This window comes from Aythya fuligula, chromosome 12 (genome assembly GCF_009819795.1).
Source record: "Aythya fuligula isolate bAytFul2 chromosome 12, bAytFul2.pri, whole genome shotgun sequence".
In the NCBI taxonomy this organism is placed as follows: Eukaryota; Metazoa; Chordata; class Aves; order Anseriformes; family Anatidae; genus Aythya; species Aythya fuligula.
This window is the reverse complement of record NC_045570.1, coordinates 9,478,610-9,495,971: the sequence shown is the minus strand read 5'-3', so window position 1 is coordinate 9,495,971 and position 17,362 is coordinate 9,478,610. Positions and strand designations below refer to the sequence as shown.

Below are 17,362 nucleotides of genomic sequence, written 5' to 3'. Positions count from 1 at the left end.
GGGGGATGCTGCCCTGATCCCACCGCCCGGCTCGGCCGAGGTCCCCGCCATGGCCACGTCCCCCGGGGGGATCCCCGCTGAGCTGCAAGGTAAGCAGCAGCCGCCTCGCCGCTCCTCCTGCCGCGTGGGTGCCCGCTGCTCTGCGGCCTCCTCGGCCCCGCAGCTGCGCCAGGGCCAGCGGGAGCAGTTTCGGGGCTCCTCGGGGCCTGCAGGCGCCGCTCAATGGGTTCTGGGTGAGTCTGCTCCTTCCCGCAAAGCCCGCTTCCTCGAGGATGCTGCTGAGGTCAGAAGCATCCCCGAAACCAGGCTGGTTCCTCCTGCTGGCCAGCAGGGTCTGGTGATGCTAAAGCCTTGGGCTGCCCCAGGCTCATCAGGGAGGGATGCGAGAAACCTTGCAGCTTTGGGGAAGTTCTCTTGCCTCCTGGCTTTGTTCGGAGAAATTAAAAATTCGATTGGGAAATTAAAAAAGAAGCTTGTGGAGGTCTGGAGGTGCTGCAGCCTCAGCAGCCCCACCGGTGCTTGCATTGGTGAGGAGCAGCAGGTCACTGCAGCCCTGCTTCCCACCTCAACCAGGATGGGTCCCTGGGGATGATGGGGACCTGCACGGTTCGTTTTTACTCTCCTTGGTTCCCTTGGGTGTGTAACCGAGGCAGCAGAGCCCCCGTGGGGACAGACCCACAAAGAAAAATACCCCCGAGCGGGATGGCTGTGCGGAGAAGGGACCGGGTGAAAGCTTTCAGTCTGACGCTCGCCCCTGGGGGATGTGCTGGGTGTTTGGTCCCTCTGGAAGGAGGGCACGGGGCTGCTGCTGTGGGTCAGGGGAGCTGGATGCTCAGCGCTTCTTCCTGGCATGGGGAGCAGGGGGGTCTCCTTGGGCACGTTGTGCCACGCGCCCCAAGGGCACAGGGGTGCAGGAGAGACGCCAACACCGGTCTTTCCAGAGGGCATCACCGCCTCCCTGGGGGCAAAGAAGATCCTCCTGGTCAAAAGCGTCCAGCTGCAGGTGAAATCCAAGTACGACGACTTTATCTTGGTACGTGCAGCGTCCCCCACTGCGTCCCTCTGCAGTTAGCCCGAACTGGGGCTGGGAGCCCAAACCCACGGCACACATGGGGACCCTGCTGCAAGCTGCAGACCTCATTATCCGAATTCTGCACTTGCCTTGCTCCTCTCTCCCCTCGTACTGAATGTGGAGGGGTGCAGGGCAGCAGCTCCTGCCTCACCCTGCTCCCATCCCACCCATCTCCCCCTGCCTCAGGTGCTGACGCCCTGGCGAGCCTACGTGGTGCCGGCGATGCTGCCGGTCAGGGTGAGTGCGGGGCCTCTGGGGTGGGATGGGGGAAAGAGGAGGGCTTGGGGCATAGGGGGGACACCCTTGGGTTCCTTTCTGCGTCCCAACCCTCCTCTCACACAGGTGCACAGCAGCTTCAGCTTCCTGGAGGTGAGGGACATCGCTGTGCGAGAGCCCAGCGTGGTGAGTGGCACCCACCTCCCCGCGGGGGCACCCACGGGTGCTTGGGGACAAGTTGTGGGTGCAGCCCTGGCTGCTCCTGCTTGGCGGGGACAAGGTGATAAACTGTGGCTGGCTTAACCCAGGCGATGCCAAATTTAGCTGGGAGGTGTTTTAAACCCCGCTAATCCTCTTACAGCAAGGCGGCCGAGGAAGTGGGAGCGGAGCGGGATGGAGCGGGATGTCTGAACGGGTCGCCAGGGCCCAAAGCAGGGCTGTGGTCCCCTTTAGCATCCTTTGTTGTGCTCGTTTTCAGAAAGAACAGGCTGGGCAGGGGGGGATGCGATCTGTTTAGGATCAGGCTGCAGGTCTGAGCTCTGGGAGCTGGGGTTGGAGAGTAGAAGCCGGGCTCGGGGGCATCTGGAAAGCCCGGAGGCTGCGGTCCCAGCAGATCGCTGCCATCTCGCTCCTGCGGCTCAGCCAGCCTGTAATTAAATCACCGAGCGTGTTGCCATGGGATCTGGGAGGAGCTGGGAGCTAAAAAAGCCTGGAAACCCAATTAGAGAAACTCGGGGAGGAAACCTCCGTCAGGGGCTGGCTGGCGCAGCAGGGCAGCGAGGGAGGTTTGTCAGGACTGACGTCCTGCAGTTTCTGCTGATCAAACCCTATTCTCCCCCTGACTGTTTTGGGATGGCTAAACAGTAGCTAAACTTGAATTTTGGGGGCGGATCGATGCCTTGTTCTGGCACATCACATCGCTAACGAATTCATGTTCTCAGCCATACCTGTGCACATAGGCTGGGGATGCGAGCAGAGGCCGGGTGTTTGGTTGCTGTCCCCGCTGTGTCTGTGGGTTTTGGGGATGCTGGCGGTGTTCTCAGGCATCTCCCATCCTTTGGCCTCTGCAGGTTGTCATAGAAACGGACACGTCCCCTTACTCCTTCCGGCTCATGTCCTTCGACGACGTGGAGCAAGTTGTCATCCATGTCACTATGTCACTAAAGAAGGTCTTCCCAGACTCATCCCCTGGGTGAGGGTTCTCTGCTCCTTGGGGTTGTCCTGTAGGGACCAGAGGGCTCAGAAAGGTCCAAAAAACATCTGCTGGGTCCTTGTGGTAGGAGAAAGCCACGCTGATGGAGGCCAAATGAGCTCCCTGTTCCCCGAACATAGTGGGATGAATGCTTTTGGTCATCCTCTGGGCTTGGTACACGATCTGTGGGGATGCTCTTCTGCCAGCCCACCACCACGCTGTCCCTGGTCCTTCCCTAGGACGCTGCTCAAGAACTCGCCCCCCAACCTGTACGAGAGGATCCGGAGGGTCACGGACTCGCTGGAGGAGATGCTGCAGAGCAACCAGGGGCCCTGCGGTGAGCGCACACCCAGGCTGGGAGCTGGGGGGACACAGCTCCCCAAAAAAAGGGGCAGGACGGGTGAGGGTGAGCAGCCAGGGATGTTCCCATCCACCTGGTACGATATTGCTGCAGAACCAGCGGCTTCTTCTGCAGCCCGATTTGGAGCAGGAGCTTTTAAGGCTCCAGAGGTTTTAGAGGGAGGAGGGTTGGAGCGGGATGCAGGGATGAGGAGGTGGTTGCTGTAAAGATGATGATGTGAGCACATTTCCTGCATGCCTCTCTTGCTGTTACATGCATTAATTCCTCAAGTGATGGGGTCATCGTAAAGGGGAAACTGGGCATTGGGGTGACACCGGGGTTGTGAGGCCGGGGCTCTGTGGGCAGCAGGAAAGCAGAATGTGCCAGGGGAGCCACCACAAGCAGCTGGGAGCAGAGGCTCCACCATCCAGGGAGAGCCCCTGCCTTCGTCCTGCTGCTTTCTGCCCTCCCCGGGGGTCCTCCTCCATGTTCTCCTTGGGAAGCAGGGCTGACAGTGCCACCTTCTCTTTGCAGGTGGGTTTTCAGAGACCTACGCCGCCTTATGCGATTACAACGGCTTTGTCTTCCGCGAGGAGGTCCAGTGGGTGAGCTGCTGGCCCCGTGGGAGCAGGATGGGTCCCTTTGCTCCAGCTGGTGACATCCCAGGGTTGGGGCTGGGGTTTGGCTGCCTTGATGGCCAGGGGATGTTTGAAGCTCTGAGGCACCGCAGCCCTTCCCAGGAGCTGGCACTGAGCTCTGTCCGTGTGTCTGTCCCCTCGGACAGGATGTGGACAACATCTACCACGGCCAAGACTGCCGGGAGTTCAACCTGCTGGACTTCAGCCACCTGGAGAGCCGGTGAGTGCCTCGGCCCCGCTGCACGGCGCCCTTTGCCTTGCCACCACTTGTCCCCAAGGGGCAGGGGTCACCGGGTGGCACGTCGCGCTCCTCTGCTCATCTTCAGAGCTTTCATCACCCTGCACCTCAGGGAGGACACATCTGCAGCCTGTGCTTGTCCTCCCACCGCTAGAAGCCCTGTCCCGTGGGGCACGAGGCCGGGCAGAGTTCATTTTTAACACATAAACGAGGCAGGCAGCCCGTTACTGTTACGGGGGCGTGAGCTGAAGGCCTCATCAGCCAGGCGTTTCCCCATGCAAAGCAGCCGGCTCCGCTCGCAGCTGCGAGGCTTTGCACGGCTCGGAGGGCTTGCAGCGTCCCCAGATTGCTGTTATTGCACGGGTTAGCACCTCGTGATGGGGCCACAAACTCCAGCCCTGCCCGGAGACACGTGCAGGGGCTGCGGGGATGGCTGCTGACACCCTCATCCCTGTGTCCCCGCAGGGATGTGGCGCTGAGCGTCGCGGCCTTGTCCTTCAACCTGTGGTTCACCAAGCTCTCCTGCAAGGACTTCAGGCTGGTGAGTGCACGCGTGTGCCGAGCCCTCTGTCCCCGATGGCCGTGCCGGGATCTGAGCGGCTTTGTCCCCTGCAGAACCAGGAGATCGCCGAGCAGCTGCTGTACATGCTCAGCAAGTCGGTGACACTGGAGGAGCTGGCGCTGGAGAGCAGCGGGCTGAGATGGTACGGGGGGGCCTCGCTTCCCCATGGGGGCCTTGTGGTGTTGCTGGATGCGTAGGGAATCCCCTGCCCTTCCTTCTGCTGCTTTGGGGGCTGCGTTGCCGAATTCTTAAAACAGCAAAAGTTTGGGTGCAGCGCTTCAGCACCTGGCAGGACGAGCTCCTGCTGCCCAAACTGGAGGCTGGAGGATGGGGTGGTCATCCCTGGTGCTGCGGCAGGGAATTTAGGAACGTGGGGGTCCTTGGGTGGGGGGAAAGGCTCTACTTGTGCATGGAGCCGGCATGGTGGCACGTCCCTGTAAGGCCACGGGGTGGTGGCTGCATCTCCCGGGGGTGTCCTCCTCCCCGCAGTGACTTTGCGCAGAGGATGGCCCAGGCGCTCAGCAGACACCCCGACTCCGTCCTGCACACCATCAACCTCGCCGGCAACCAGCTGGAGGACAGAGGTACCTGATGGCACCAGATCAAGCCCACACGAGATATTTATCCCTATATCCCAGCCCTCCATCCATCCCAGGGTCCCCGTGCCCGTGGTGGGGCCCACGCTGCCCCACTTGTTTGTGGTGCAGGCACCCAGGTGCTGAGGGCTTCTTCTGCTCTCACCAGGGGTAATCGCCTTCAGCCGGTACTTTGAGAAGAGACCCAAGGGCCTGCAGAGCCTCAACTTGGCCAGGACGATGCTTGCTGCTAAAGGTACATCCAGGCTGTGCTCCTGGAGGGGCCGTGGGACCCCCTGCGAGGCCGTGCTGCTGCCCAAAACCCATCTCCTCCTCCCCCCGTGCAGGGATGAGCACGCTGTGCCAGGCGCTCGCAGCCAACGAAGCCATTGGCGCCTCGCTCCGGCACCTGGACCTCTCGGGGAACCCTGGCAGCTTGGCGTTGGAGGACACCACCGTGAGCATGGAGCAGCGCTGATGGGGTTTGTGGGGTGGGTGGCGTGGTCCCGGGCGAGGTGCTGAGCCCCTCTCTCCTGCAGAGCTTGCAGAGCCTCCTGGGCCGCTGCGCCTCGCTCACGCACCTCAGCCTGGCTGCCACCGACTGCTCCCTGGACACCGTGAGTCCAAATCCACCTCCGTGGGGCTCAGCACCCTGCCCTTTCTGGTCCATTTTGGGGTCACGTGCCCTGTTTGAGTGGTGTTTCTCCTCCCCACCACCCCACAGCTCTTTGGGGCGCTGGTCCGAGGATGCTGCGCCAGCCTGGTCCACCTGGACCTCTCCAAAAACACGTACTCGCACCGGTGAGCCCTGGATCGCAGAGGGGAGCAGGCGGGCGGCTGGGGATGGTGAGGTGATGCCATTTTGTGCCCTTCTCTTCCAGGAAGGTGAAAGCCGTCCCTCCTGACATCAAGCAGTTCTTCAGCCAGGCCCATGCGCTCAGGCACGTCTCCGTGGCGGGTACCAAGCTGCCTCCAGATGCCGTCAGGTGTGGGATGGGGATGGGAGCCTGCCAACGGGGCGGATTTGGGGTGGATGCTGTCTGGGGCTTTGCAGGGATGTTGGATGGGTCTGCGAGGGGCAGAGCCCACGTTGCCCATGCTGATGGGTGGCTCTGGGGACTTTTCCAGGGCCATGCTGCAAGGGCTGGCATACAACAGCCACGTCAGCGACCTGCACCTGGATCTTAGCAGCTGCGAGGTGAGGGAGGGCGCCCATGGGTGCCATGGGTCTGTGTGACCGTCCCGACAGCAGGATCTCTTTCGTGGGTCTCCCCTTGTGCTGACATCTTGCTGTTTGCTCCCAGCTGAGGTCAGCAGGGGCCCAGGTCATCCAGGATCTCATCCCCGACGCCAGTGCCATCAGCGACCTGGATCTGTCTGACAACGGTGGGTTGCCCTGTCTGCACCCAGGGGAGGTTTTCCTGCCTCAGGCTGCTCCCCTAAGGCCAGCTCGGATCTGTGGGTGTGTAGGACAGGGTTGGAGGGTCATCAGAAACTCATCCTGCTCTTGGTCCCCCTGGCTCACAGATGCTCCAAAACTCGCTGTTTTAACCAAAATGCCAAGCTTCCCCCAGATGCATTTATGGGAAGAGGGCCAGGGGCTGCACCTTTCTGCTGTCCCACGTGGTGGCTCTGTCAGGGTCCCTGTGAGGACCACGGTGCCACCTCAGTGCTCCGGAGGGCCAGGAGCATCGCAGTGTGCTCGTCTCTCGCAGGCTTCGACTCCGACATGGTGACACTGGTGCTGTCCATCGGCAGAAGCAAGTCCATCCGGCACGTCTCGCTGGGGAAGAACTTCAACATCAAATCCAAGTACGTGGTGCTGGCGGCACCTTGTCCCCAGGCCGGGAGCCCCCCTGGCGCTGTGCACCCTGAGTGCGCGCGTAACCGCCCGCCTCTCCCGCAGGGACGGGCTGCTGGACGTCCTGCACCGCATCGTCCAGCTCACCCAGGAGGACGACTGTGTGAGTATCACCCGTCCCCATCCACCCCCAACCATCCCACCTCTGCCTGGACCTCGGCCACCGAGCAGCCTCCATCCCCAGGGCTGCCCACGTGTCCCTACCGTGTGGCTGCAGCTCCGCAGGGTGACGGGGTGACGGGGACGGCCACGTCTCCCCCTCCTCTTCTCCCACCCAGCCCCTCCAGTCCCTGTCTGTGGCCGAGTCGCGCCTCAAGCTGGGAACCAACGTCCTGCTGAGCGCCCTGGGCAGCAACACCAGCCTCACGGCGCTGGACATCAGCGGCAACGCCATGGGCGACACCGGTGCCAAGATGTTGGCCAAGGCCCTGCAGATCAACACGAAGCTCAGGTAGCAGCAGGACCACGCAGAGCTCCTCCTGGGGGCTGTTTTCCCCTGGTGGCTGTGATACGATGGTCCTGGTGGGGAAGCTGATGCCACCAGAGGATGGTCCTTGTGACAACAAGCCTGGTCCTGGCTGTGCTGTGACCATATCTTGCTCTCGTGACAGCCAGCTGTGCTGGTGACATGCGTGGTGACACGCAAAGGGCAAGGGAGCAGCTGCATCTCTGTACCTGCGGGGTGGCCCTGTCCTAGCTCTTGGCCACCTTTTTGTGTTTGCACAGTTCAGGAGGCTACAGCTGGACCCATGCAGTCACTGCCTCACTGGGCTCTGCCATCCAGATCCTAAAATGCCCCTTTTTGACCACGTTGTGTCTGAAAAGGGAAGGAGGCTGCTGAAGACACAGCACAGGCAAGGCTCTGCCCTGCTTGGCAGGCAGGCAAGGCTCATTCCTGTCCTCTTTGCAGGACCGTGGTTTGGGACAGGAACAACACAACTGCCCTTGGCCTCCTGGAGGTGGCTCAGGCTTTGGAGAGGTAAGGAAGGAGCAGCCTGGTCCTCCTGACCCGCTGCCACCATGCAGAAGAGACTGTCCCCAGCTTTCCCCAGCCCCATCCCATGAACCATGAACCATCCCATGAACTGATCTGCTGCTTGTGGGGACCTGGAGACCCCATGCTCCTCTCCTTCCTTGCCATGAAGGATGGGTGGGAATCATCCACCTGCCCGGGCTGCTGTGTGGCCGTGTAGGTGCTCTGGGGGTCTGAACAAAGAGGACTTGGTCTGGTGTGGGTGGATGGAGAGCATGGGTCATTGCACCCCCGTCGGGGTTTGCTGATCCACTGATGGTTTGTCCATCCCCAAAACCGGACCTGGGTGGGCTCGGGACCTCCATGGGATGTGACCTACACGGGGCAGTCCCCACCAGGCTGCCGTGGTGAGGTCCCTGCCAGGCGGGGCAGTGCCCCCTGCTCACCCCATCCCTTCCCTGGCAGGAACTACACCCTCAAGTCCATGCCCCTGCCGATGAGCGACGTGGCGCAGGCGTACCGCAGCAACCCGGAGAGGACGGAGGAGGCTGTGCACAAGGTGGGGGGACACGGGCTGGGGTTGGGGTCCGGGGAACAGATCTGACCCCTGACACCCATCCACCCATCCATCCACCCATCCATCCACCCATCCATCCATCCATCTATCCTCCTGCTGCAGCTCCAGTCCTGCCTGGCAAGGAACCAGATGCGCCGCGCGCTGCCCGCGCAGACCTTCCGCCTGCAGCAGGGTATCCTGGCCTCCTCCTCCGAGCAGGTGACGCTGCCCCGTCCCTTGTCCCCCCCATCGGGGACAGCCCCGAGCACAGCAGGCAGGATGGGCAGCTCGCCCCGTCCCTGCCGTGCAGGGGAGCTGGCGGCGACGCTCGGGTTCCCCGCGGGTGACGCAGCTCCTCCGCTCGGCTCCAGATGGTGAACGAGATCTGCCTGAGCCTGCAGAAGCACGTCGACATCCTGAGCTCCTGCCCGGGACGGGAGGTGGAGGCGGACATCCTCTGTGCCGAGGAAGCCATCAGGAACGCCAACCTGGCCGTCAGCGTGAGTCTGCTGTGCGCCAGGGTGGGGAGATGGCCCCAAGGGCTCGGATTTGGGATCAAAGCGGTTTATTGATTCGTTAACGGTGTGATTAGCCAGCAATCAGTGAACATCGGTATCATCAGCACGACAGCTGCGTGTGAGCTTGCAAAATGTTAAAGGACAGCTACAAATTTTGAACCCTTTTCTGTAACAAGTCCCAAAATATTCCAACACCCCTCTCCAGCAAGGGGGTTTCCCTGCTCGCCCACCCCTCTTGCAGCAGCTTCGGGGGCCCCCACTTCAGCAACACCCCTGGCCCGTGGCACCCATCCTCACTTCTTGGGCTCGGCACTGATGGAGGCCCCAGCACGTTGCTGATGCAGGGGATGCTCCCCATGGATTCAGACCTCTCGTGGCTGAGCAGAGCAAGGGTGAGGTGCCGCGGGATGACCCATGCATTCTCTGTCCCCGTCACAGATCTTGCCCCTGTTGTACGAAGCGGGGAATACCCCGTACCAGAGCGGGAAGCTGCAGCACAAGCTGGAGTGTCTCACGGAGGAAGCCTCGCAGACCTGCGGCCGGGAAATCCAGGTGGGAACCCATGGGGAGCTGCTGGGAGAGCAGGGGGCTGCCAGCAGCATGGGATGCTTGTCTGCCCTACCCCAACCTGCAGTGAAGCCCCAGATGTGGGGACTTCCCCCATCCTTACCCTCCACAGCATCTCTTGGAACAAACAGGAGAACACCCAGCTCCTGGTGAGGTGCCGAAAACTCCCCTTTCCCCCAAAAATTCCCGGGTCTGCCGCAGGCGATCATGCAGGCAGCGATGGACACGGCGCACAGCCTGTGCCCGCCCGTGATGCAGAGGAGCGGGGTGAGGGACCAGCTGGTCAACGCCATGTCGGAGCGCATCCACCTCCAGGAGCACCTCAACCTCAGCGCCGTCCTGGACCAGATGGTCACCGACGTCTTCAGCAAGCTGAAGTGGGTGACGTGCCTTGCTCCTTTCTCCTCCAGCAGCGTGGGGCTCGGTGGTGGTTTTGGGGAACCACAACAACGCGAGGCTTCCCACTCGTGTCCGGTTTGGGGCTGGGAAGTCCCGTGGGGTGCCGTTCCTGCAGGCACATCCCACTGCTGGGGAAGGGGAGCACGGAGGCAGGGGGGCTGCAGGCACCTTGCTCCGTCCTGCCTCGCCGCGTGTCTCCTCTGGGAACTGATGTTGGGGACCTGCAGCATCCCCAACGTGCCTCTCTCTGCTCCCAGTGAGATCAAGCTGTCTGTCACGGCCGCCGTGGCTGACTGCATTGTGGATGCCGTGCTGGGAGACCTGTCTGCTGCCCAGTGCAAGCTGGTGAGTGCCGGGGGGCCAAACCCCACGGAGGGGACGTGGCAAGGTGGGGGTCTCAGCAGACACCACTCAGCGTGGTGAGCGTGGGTTTGCTGTCCACAGAGCAGGACCGTTCCCACCCTGCTTGATGTTCCTCCTGGGACATCTTCTCCCAAGGTGGCCACGGCAGAATTAAGGTCGTGTGGCTCCTCCACGTCCCGCAGGGAAGCGTGGTGGGGTGCTGGGGTGGAGCCGGGCACCTGGGCCAGGAGCACCCAGTGCCACCGGGGCCAGCAGCTGGCTAATCAGCCCTAAATCCCCTCGCAAATCCCAGCCGCAGGCAGGGAGCAGAGCAGCACGTCGCGCTTCAGCCGGAGGGATAATTTAAGCGCTTCCTAATGGTTTTAGGCAGAGAGCCTCCCCACGCACGGGCTGGATCTCCTGGAGCCCGCTGAGGACGATGCCGCCGCGCTGGCGCGGAGCAGGAACCTCTCGGACCTGGCTGAGAAAGGCTTCGTGGTGGAGGAGGTAGGGCTTGGTCCCCCCCTTGGGCTCAGTGCTGACCCCGCCGCTGCGTGATGATGCCCACGGGCTTTTATCCGCATTAGGGGATGATGCCAGGCTTAACCCTGCTGCCTCTGTGGGCTCGGACAGCCTGCGGCACGTCCTGGCCATGCCCCCGGCCACACGTGTCCCCTCCAGCCTTCTGGATGTGGCACGGGGTGACAGCCAGCAGAGCACCCAGGCCGTGCAGATGCTTCTTGGGGTGCCAGCGAGGAGCTGGGCAGGAGATGGATGGATGGAGGGGCGGTGGTTGCACCCAGCGGGGTGATGCTGGGTGATCCACCACGGTGATCCATGGCGGTGCTGATCCGCGAGCGATGATCCCTGACGATGAGGAGACCTTCAGATCTCCAGCCGGGAGGACCCCACGTCCCCCGGCTGTCCCCGTGCCACCGGTGGCCGGGCACCACAGCTCTCTGCACCCTTCTGTCCTTGCAGTACAAGATGGCTCTGCGGAGGAAGAACAAGCACTTCAGGAGCATTCGGCCCACAACGACCGTGAGAAGTAAGGCCACCTTTCTCCTGCTTTCCCTGCTTGCTCAGCCGGCATCCACACCGGGGTGTCCCCACGTCCCCACCCCGGTGTTGTAGGGACAGGGGGGCTCACACCGTGAATTTGGGGTGCGATGCTCCTGCAGGATCCTTGTGAGGTCCAGCTGGGAAAATTCCCTCAGCTCCCCAGTGGGGATGCTGGGAGGTTTGGGGACAGTTCTGGAGGTTTCAGTGTCCCAGATGTCACATCTGGGGGCTGTATGGAGGGGGGGGATCACCCATGGGTGCTGCAGGGTGCAGACGTTTTTTATGGCTGGTTTTATCCCACAAAACCCTGCCCACGTGGGCTGCCCGGGGTCAGCTGGAGTGTGTCAGGATCGTGGCGGGGGGGCTGCTGGGGAAAACAAGCAGCCTTTGGGGGGCTTTTGATTTAGGGGAGGGGGGTGGCTGTGATGCCTGTCTGCTTTGGCTGAAGCAGTGCTCACACTGCACCCCGGTGCCTTGCATCCATCTGGACCCCTGACACCCCAAAACCTGCAGCATCCCCACCTCTCCCCCCAAATTACCTCTTCCCCCAAATTACCCCTTAACCAGACAGCACAGGGAGCTGCCCACCGGGCTGGAACAACACACAGAGGGAAGGAAGAGGGGGGCAGTCCCAAATCACCCCCTGCCTCGCAACCCAACCCCATCCCCAAAAATCCCATCTGGAGGTGGCGGCAAGCGGGGGGGGGAAGGGGAGCGCATTTTGGCGAGCCGCTCGCTCTGGTGGGCATCTCGGGGCTGAGCTGCGAGGGTCCCCGAGCATCCCTCCCCCTGCATCCCTGGGGAGCAGCGCGCTGCGCCGTGTCGGCGTGGCAGCAGGATCCGTCCCCGGCTGCGCTGCAAACGCCGCTACCCCGGGGGCTGACGCGCAGCGCAAGCTCTGGCGGAGCATCCCCGCATCCCCCCGGCCATCGGTGGGCTTCTCGCCCTTCGCCAGGTCCCTCGGAGCTGGAGCTGGCGGCCAGCGGCAAGGCACGCCCGGCTGCCACAAAGGATGCTGAGCCCGCCGCCGGTGCTCTCCCCGGCACGCCGCCCGCCGAAGCCCTCATGGACCTGCCGACCGCGGGCGAGAGGCTGGAGCACTGCACCAAAGCCAGGCCCAGGCCCAACCGCAGGCACAAGCAGCCGCCGAGCAAGCCGAACGTGAGCCCCACGGTGGTTTTTTTTTCCTCAGGAGGGAGAGGGTGGATGGGCATGGGTTCTGTTTTTTTTTATTATTATTATTATTTTTTTTCCCTTCGTCGGCGGGGAAACGGGATGCGCGGGGCAGCGGCCGGGTTATGATGTGATTATTCCCTGCTATGCGCCTCAGCCGGAGCTCGGAGGACGGGCAGGGGGCTTGGGGGGGGGCAGGCAGGCACCCGCTCCTTGTTTATGACTCTGCGATGCAAAGCACAGGGGCTGGGGGAGAATCGGGGAGGGGAAAAAAAAATCAGAGTGCGTGCAGGGGGCTGTGTGCCTGTCAATGGCTCCGGGTCCCTCCATCCATCCATCCGTGATGAATTTTCTCCCACGGTTCGGAAACGGTTTTGGGGAGCATCAGGCAGTGAAAGGCAGCCCTCGGTGCTGCGGGCTCTGGGGCTCAGCCCCAGAGGGGTGGGATGTGCTGGGCAGCTGCTGCCTGCAGCTCTTCGCCTTCTCCTCCGGTTGCTTTGGAAGCAAAAAGCAACTTTTGGGTGCTCCGGGCGCAGAGCTGGAGGTGGTGGGGACAGAGGGGGGGAGGCTGGGTGCGTGCAAGGCTGTCGGCAGCTCGGGTCACCCTCTGCCAGGAGCTTTGTCACCCAAAGCGAGCAGGGAGAGGGCTTTGGGGGCACCCAAACCCCATGGTTGGCAGCGGGGCTGGACCCCGATGGTGCCAGCTTGTTCCCCCAGCACCAAGCTGTGTCTGGATCCGTGCATGCATCAGAAAGCCCCGGCGGTGCTCAGGCTGGGCAGACCTGTGGCCGGCTCACCGGTGGCTCGAGGATGAGGAGGAGCAGCAGGAGCTGCTTGGCCGCAGCCCCGGGGCTGTCACCTTGGCACGCTGCAGCGCAGCGCGGGGGCCGGGCACCGCCGCCGGTGTCGGAGGAGGAAGGAGAGGCACGACTCCAGCTGCAGTGAAAAGGCGTTACGGGTTGGAATGGCACCAGCAGGGAAGTGCCTGGTCGATAGGAAGCCACCGACGCGGTGCCAGGGCCGGGCACTCCCTTCGTGGGCAGATTTGCTGCCTGGCACCGAGTGGGTGACCTTCACCTGGCCACCGGGTCACCCCGAGGTGGCTGAGGGTGGGTTTCACGTGAGGAAGGCTCCGAGGGGCAGCACCAGCCCGGCTGTGCAGGTGGCAGGATGCAGATCTCTCAGGGCACCAGCTCCATCTCCCTCTGGGGGCTTGGATGATTTTCTTGGGGCTCAAAACCCTGCCAAAGGCTCCCTCTTGCAAGATGAGGAGGTGCCATCCAGCTGCTCCTCGCCTCGGCAGTGCCCAGAGGGCAAGCTTGGCCACCAAGAGTCCCCGAGGAGGGTCAGAGAGGCAATGCACCTGCAAGGAGGGTGCCGCTCGGGATGTGGGGGCTGTACTTGTTGGTGCAGTGGGTTTTTGGCTGACGTGGGGGCTCAGGGAGCCCACCCGTGGCTGATGACCAGGCTGATGACCACGCTTGCCCGCAGGTGCAGCCCGTGGTCCATGAGAACAGCGAGGACAGGAGCATCACCCGCGTGGATGAGGGCCTGGAGGACTTCTTCACCAAGAGGCTCATCAGCGAGGAGCTGCAGTAAGCCGGGGGGGTGGCTGCAGCCCCCAGACGGGTCCCAGCACCCATCCATGGCCACACGTGGTGCTCCTGCAGACCATGCCCAGGGCTGTCTTTGCCTGCTGTGCTGGCTGAGTGCCTGAAGGGATGCTGGGGGAATGGCACATGGTGCCCTGGGCACCCAGCGGGGCAGAGTTTGTGTCCCCCTGGGGTGTTTCCATGGGCAAAGTGGGTGGGAGAGAGTGGTGGTGGCAGTGGGAGGAGGTGGTGGTGGGACCTGGTTCATAATTCGAACCAGGATCCATAATTTGGGGGGTGGTGGGGAACACAACCCATCCTCGAGCTGATCTTCCCCATATTTCTTCCCCCCAGCCCCATGGTGCTGGAGACCGGCCCCGGATCAGCCCCTCTGGTGTCCTCCAGCTCCCGCACCCTCAAGAAGAAAATCGGGAATTTTTTTGCCTTCAAGAAGCCCAAATCCAGCCGGGGCTCGCGGTGTGAGAAGGAGCCCGAGGGCAGCGCAGCGGCTCCCAGGAGCAGGCGCTCGATGCTCAGTGACATTTTACGGGCCCCCAGCAAGGCGGGCGAGCCGGGCAAGGCGCTGAGCAAATCCGAGGAGGGGGCCCTCAGCACCGAGCCCGAGCACAGCCAGACCCCCGAGGCTGCCCGCAGGATCAGACCCAAGTACTCGCGGGAGGGCAAGTCCCAGTCCCTCATCCTGCTGCCCGGGGAGGACGAGGAGGCGCTGGGGGTCAGGCAGGACAAGGTAAGCAGCCCCAAAATGTCACCTTGGATGACCTTGTCAGCGGGCTGGGCGCTGTTCCCACTGAGGGGGTGGTGGTGGGATGAGATGGAGCCACGGGGACCCTTGAGCAGAAGCCCCACGGGGATGGGTGCTGTGCCCCTCACCCCGGCACGGTCTTGCTGTCCCACCACAGAAGAGGCACCTGGAGAAGAGCGACGGGGAGCTGCCCAACTCCTTCGAGCAGCGCGTCCACGTCATGCTGCACCGCATGGGTGTCACCAAGGGCCTGGGCGCCGAGGGCAAGAAGCAGCAGGTAGGGGCTGGAGCCTCCCGGGGGACACAGCGAGGTGGTGGCCCCCCGGGACAGGTGACACTGAGCTGTGCTGCCACCCCTCTGTCACCTAGCCTGATGCAAGGGGACCATCATATGGGCTGCTACGTGGTCTGTCTGTCCCTCCTGAGCCCCTCCAGCCTCTCATCCCCAACCTCTCACCATCTTTTTTTTTTCCCTTGCAGAGCAAAGACAGTGAGATCAAGAAAGCTGGGTCAGACGGTGAGGGCCCACATCTCCTCCACCCATGGGTGCCACCTCCCTGAAGGCCTGGGGACTGGTGGCACAGGGTGACCTGGGTGTACTGAAGCCGGCCGCTGGCCTGTGTTTGCAGGGGACATCGTGGACAGCTCTGCGGACTCCCCGCCGTCCCTGAAGGCCCGCACGCACTCCGTGTCCACAGGTAGGTGGGCTCACGGTTAGACCAGGTGGCAAGGGGCACCTGGGCAGGGTCCCAACCCCCTTGAGGGCTTCCCAACCCTGGTCAAGGAACCCCGGGAGCCCTTGGTCCCCCTCCGTGGGGTCTGGGGGACGTAGCCCCGCTCTTCCCCGCAGACGTGGCCCTGCGCAGCGCGGCGGAGCCCAGCCCGGCCTGGAAGGCGCTGGGGCGGCAGCTGAACGCGGAGCTGCCGGGGCCGAGCTGGGAGCAGCAGCCCCGGCGCTGCTCTGCGGGCCCCGAGCAGAGCGGGCAGCCGGCGTGCCGCGAGGCCTGGAGCAGCAGCCTGCCGCGGCCGGGGAGGAGCGCGCCGCCGCGCCGCGTCAGCCACGGCGGGGAGCCGGCCGCCGGCACCCCCCTGCCCGCATCGCCCCGCTCTGGCACCGAAGGTACCCGAACCACCAGCGGTGACTCTTGGCCGTGTGGTGTGCCCCGGGGGCGGCCCGACTTCCTGATGCCGTCTCCCGCTGCTTTTGCAGACAATCGCCTGGCGACGCCGCGGCTGGCTGCGCCCAGCGGCCGCCGGGCTGTGTCAGTCCACGAGGAGCAGCTCAGGGAGCCGCAGTGCCTGGCCGAGCTGGGAAGTAAGTGGGGGCCGGCTGCCGACACGCTCGGCACCCAAACGTGCCCCACGTGGGCCCTGCTTCGCTGCCATACCCCCAGCCTCGGGCCCAGAGCTGTCCCCCACCCCGGTGGCATGGTGGTGATGTGCTGTCTGCGTGTGTTTCCCCCAGCCGTGACGATTCCCCTCCGTCTGCGGCGGTCGCCTGTGCTGAAACGGAGGCCGGAGGTGGTCGGCGAGCACAGCCCATCCTCGGAGGCAGGAGGTGAGGCTGGAGTGAGGCGCAGTGCCCCTCGTGCTAAGCGAGGCCTGCACCCGCTCACCCCAGTGTTCGCTGCTCTTCCAGGCACCACACCGCAGGACCGGCCCCGTGGCGGGCTGGAGGAACCACAACCAGGAGCGACGGGGCACGGGGAGCGGCCGGGAGGCCTGACACAGACTGTTGTGAACGCACAAGACTCAGCCGTAGACCAAAGAAGCCCCGTGCCAGGCCGGGGGGAGCCAGCCCTGGGACCGTGAGCCCCTGCATGCCGCTGCACTGTCCCCAATAAAACCCTGCAAGCAAGCGCACGGTGACGGGGTGTTTAGCGACAGGGGCACGGGGACACAAAGTGTCCCCCCCCGGGGCTGCTCCGTGCCCTGCTCCTGCACCGCGTTGGCGTGGCCGAGGGCCTGGCAGCGTCGCCGTCTACTCCAGAAGGCAGCAGCCAGTTTTTGGTGCAGCGATGGCCCCGTTTGGGGGCACTGGCACAGAGCGGCAGTGCCCAGGGGGCGCAGACCTGTGGCCACAGCCCCGGGACCCCCCCACGATGGAGGGATGCAGGGATGTGGCAAGCGGCTCGTCTCCCCGGATTGCCTCTGCTGGCACAGCCCGGTGGGCTGCAGGTGGTGGCAGGAACGCTGGCAATTTTAGGGAGGAATCCGGGAGGCAGAGCAGGTGGCAGAGGTGCTTGCAGCCCGGCGGTGTGCAGCGGCTGAGATGGTTTTAGCAGGCGTTTCCAGGGCCCTGTCACCACGCCTACCAGCCCCCAGCTCACCTCCTGCTCCTCAGCTCGCGGGGACGAGGCGCCCTCCACTTCTCGCAGCGTGACCACAAGCCATCGCACTTCAAGCCGCAGCTCCGTAGCCGCTACTCTTCGAGTGACCCAGCCACATCTGCCTCTCCGTCCCTGCAGATCTCCAGCTGTCACCAGCGTTACCCCAAAACCAAGTGGCTTTCTCCTGTGGCAACCACGAGCAGATCACCTCCACTCCACCTCCGGACCAAATGCATTACCTGCACCGATGTTTACGACAAAGCAGCAAAATGCTTTTTTTTTTTTCCCCTTCCCTATTTTTTTTTTTAATACAAGAGCTGTGTATTTAAAAAATATATGACTTTTATTTTTAATTTCTACAGCATAACCTCGCAGGCTATTTTTTAAACAAAC

The 17,362-nt window shown here is 63.3% G+C and overlaps 1 protein-coding gene across 1 annotated transcript; it reads left to right on the top strand.

The window, feature by feature from the left end:
* Positions 1-49: 49 nt before the first annotated feature.
* Positions 50-17,256, top strand: CARMIL2 (capping protein regulator and myosin 1 linker 2). The gene is made up of 40 exons (XM_032195627.1): positions 50-89; positions 942-1,033; positions 1,259-1,309; positions 1,415-1,474; positions 2,359-2,480; positions 2,720-2,817; positions 3,355-3,425; positions 3,605-3,678; positions 4,162-4,237; positions 4,312-4,400; positions 4,748-4,842; positions 5,003-5,089; positions 5,181-5,290; positions 5,373-5,450; positions 5,558-5,634; positions 5,715-5,819; positions 5,962-6,031; positions 6,138-6,219; positions 6,549-6,645; positions 6,740-6,797; positions 6,973-7,145; positions 7,605-7,673; positions 8,133-8,226; positions 8,347-8,442; positions 8,595-8,723; positions 9,180-9,293; positions 9,510-9,685; positions 9,965-10,052; positions 10,437-10,556; positions 11,031-11,097; positions 12,067-12,272; positions 13,776-13,876; positions 14,225-14,624; positions 14,797-14,916; positions 15,120-15,156; positions 15,269-15,337; positions 15,490-15,759; positions 15,850-15,954; positions 16,105-16,197; positions 16,279-17,256. The coding sequence occupies exons 1-40, from the start codon at positions 50-52 to the stop codon at positions 16,449-16,451; spliced, it is 4,332 nt and encodes a 1,443-aa protein (XP_032051518.1). The 3' UTR covers positions 16,452-17,256.
* Positions 17,257-17,362: the final 106 nt, after the last annotated feature.

Coding starts and splice junctions, on each gene's coding strand:
- CARMIL2 (XM_032195627.1), top strand. CDS start 50: ATGGCCACGTCCCCCGGGGGGATCCCCGCTGAGCTGCAAG. Junction 6,798..6,972: donor TCACCCAGGAGGACGACTGT/GTGAGTATCACC, acceptor TCTCCCACCCAG/CCCCTCCAGTCCCTGTCTGT. Junction 10,557..11,030: donor AAGGCTTCGTGGTGGAGGAG/GTAGGGCTTGGT, acceptor CTGTCCTTGCAG/TACAAGATGGCTCTGCGGAG.